Raw genomic sequence first — 2,030 nt, 5'->3', positions numbered from 1 at the left:
TGTTGCTAAGTGATGGTGTATTTACTGCAGGTACAGGACAGGGAATGTGAAAATTCATGCCTTTAATGATCCCTTTAACATTTTAACTCATTTCCTACCAATCCGCATTAACAAGTTTCAGTAAAAATCCAATTTTAATGGTTTTCATGTCTGTGCAGGTCTTGATAACATCCATGAGTTGACACGACTTCAGAACCATGAGCTGATGGTTGACATGGAGGACTTTGAAGGAAACAAAAAGTTTGCCTTTTATTCTTCATTTAAAGTCGATGCTGAGTGTGACGGTTACATGCTGCATGTGAGTGGTTTCAACAACAAAGGGGGCGCTGGTGAGTCATGAGAAAATCTCATCCTAACGTTACTAGACAAGATGGATCGATGGATGGATGGATTGATTGTTTATCCCTTCTCAAACTTTATTCAACTTGTTCTGGGTCTGAAAGCAGAGCAATGATTCTGGAAAGTAAAGTTCAAGGCACTGAGCATGGATCCCTGAGGGATTCCTGTGTTATTACATATGTATAACATCTATAATATTAATAATAAAGCTAATTTGCTATAATTAGACCATTCAGGGTTCATAAGAAACCACTTCCATTGGATTAAATGTGTTGTGTCAGTGATATCTATACCCAGAGTTTGTTCTTATGGTTCTGAAGCAAACAGATTGATGTTGGCAGTTCACAGCAAAAAACCTGATCAAAGTAAATTTAATTGATCTCAATAAAAAATAGCTCAATAAGAGATTAACATAACATCTTCTGATTTATTTCACAAAACAAACAACTTTTTACAAAACCAGTATTTTTTTTAATATATAAAAATTTAAATTTTATTTTTGTCTGATGATACAGGTTTTTTTTTTCATTATTTAAGTTTTCAACTCATTGTCTATTTTTATTCATATAGTTTTTGTGTCCTGTGTCTAATGATTTCTGCAGGAGACAGCCTTGCCTTTCAAAACGAACAAAAATTTTCCACCTTTGATAAAGACCAGGACAAGTGGAGCGAAAACAGCTGTGCCAGAACATATCTGGGTGCTTTCTGGTACAATGCTTGTCACTATGCTAATCCTAATGGGGTTTATCGCTGGGGGGCTGACAAGACTTACTATGCTATTGGAGTGGAATGGTATTTCTTTAAGGGAAATGATTACTCCCTGAAGAGCATCAGCATGAAGATTCGTCCTGCCAAGTAAATCTGCAGGTCAAACATCCAGCATAAATAATGAGTTGCTTTTTCTTGTAATCAATCATCACATTTTGGCTTCAAACACGAGTCAAAAGTTGATATTATTACATCTAAATATAATCCAGTTGATTGTGCTTTAAATCTTTGGTGATAGTTTGCTACTGTAATCAGTTTCTCTCCTGCTCTGTGATAATAAATAAGAAGCAAGCAGCAATGTTTGTGGGTCTGGATTGTTTTACATGTAAAACTTAAAATAAGCCAGTTTTAAAACAGAAATTGGGCCAAATGGAAACATTTTTAAAATTGAACTCTGTCAGTGTGAACCTCTATGTCTATTTGATGATCTGTTTTTGTCACTTAAGTACATCTCATGTTAGACAAGACAAAGAAATGGAGTTCAGAGATTTATCAGAAAAGGATCAGGAAGCAAAACAACTGCAGAAAGTCGTCAGTTTGCTTTTCCTTGCAATAATCTAAAAAAAATAAAATAAAAAAATAAAGAATTTGATCTCAGGAACACAATAAATATTCATAATTCACATTAACACATATTTAAAGATAATTACTATTCTAACCTTTATGTCCTTGATAATTTGACCATTTCCAATGATCATACGATATCCCTCAACATGTTGAAAAAAACAAATTGTATGATATTTAGGCTCCTAGAGATGTGTTGATTGATTGATCAGGTTGTGTTTAAGCGTGAGATCAAATTCCTGAAATGTACTGTTGATAAAAACATTAACATAAAAACTGTAAACCACACATCAGCATTTTAAAGAAAAACATTCAAAAGAAAGTTGTCTAGGCCTGTCACAATAACTAATTTTGCTGGA

At 33.8% G+C, this 2,030-nt stretch overlaps 1 protein-coding gene across 1 annotated transcript; it reads left to right on the top strand.

Moving 5' to 3' along the window:
- Nucleotides 1-142: 142 nt before the first annotated feature.
- On the top strand, nt 143-1,405 carry LOC103133391 (microfibril-associated glycoprotein 4-like; the record flags this gene model as incomplete). Its single annotated transcript, XM_007545148.1, has 2 exons — nt 143-329; nt 942-1,405. Coding segments are annotated over 2 exons (444 nt in total), but the record flags the coding sequence as incomplete, so codon positions are not given.
- Between the last annotated feature and the right edge of the window lie 625 nt (nt 1,406-2,030).

Source organism: Poecilia formosa, unplaced genomic scaffold, assembly GCF_000485575.1.
Source record: "Poecilia formosa unplaced genomic scaffold, Poecilia_formosa-5.1.2 Scaffold2936, whole genome shotgun sequence".
NCBI lineage: Eukaryota > Metazoa > Chordata > Actinopteri > Cyprinodontiformes > Poeciliidae > Poecilia > Poecilia formosa.
The sequence above is the reverse complement of the archived record's forward strand: the minus strand, read 5'-3'. Positions and strand labels throughout refer to the sequence as shown.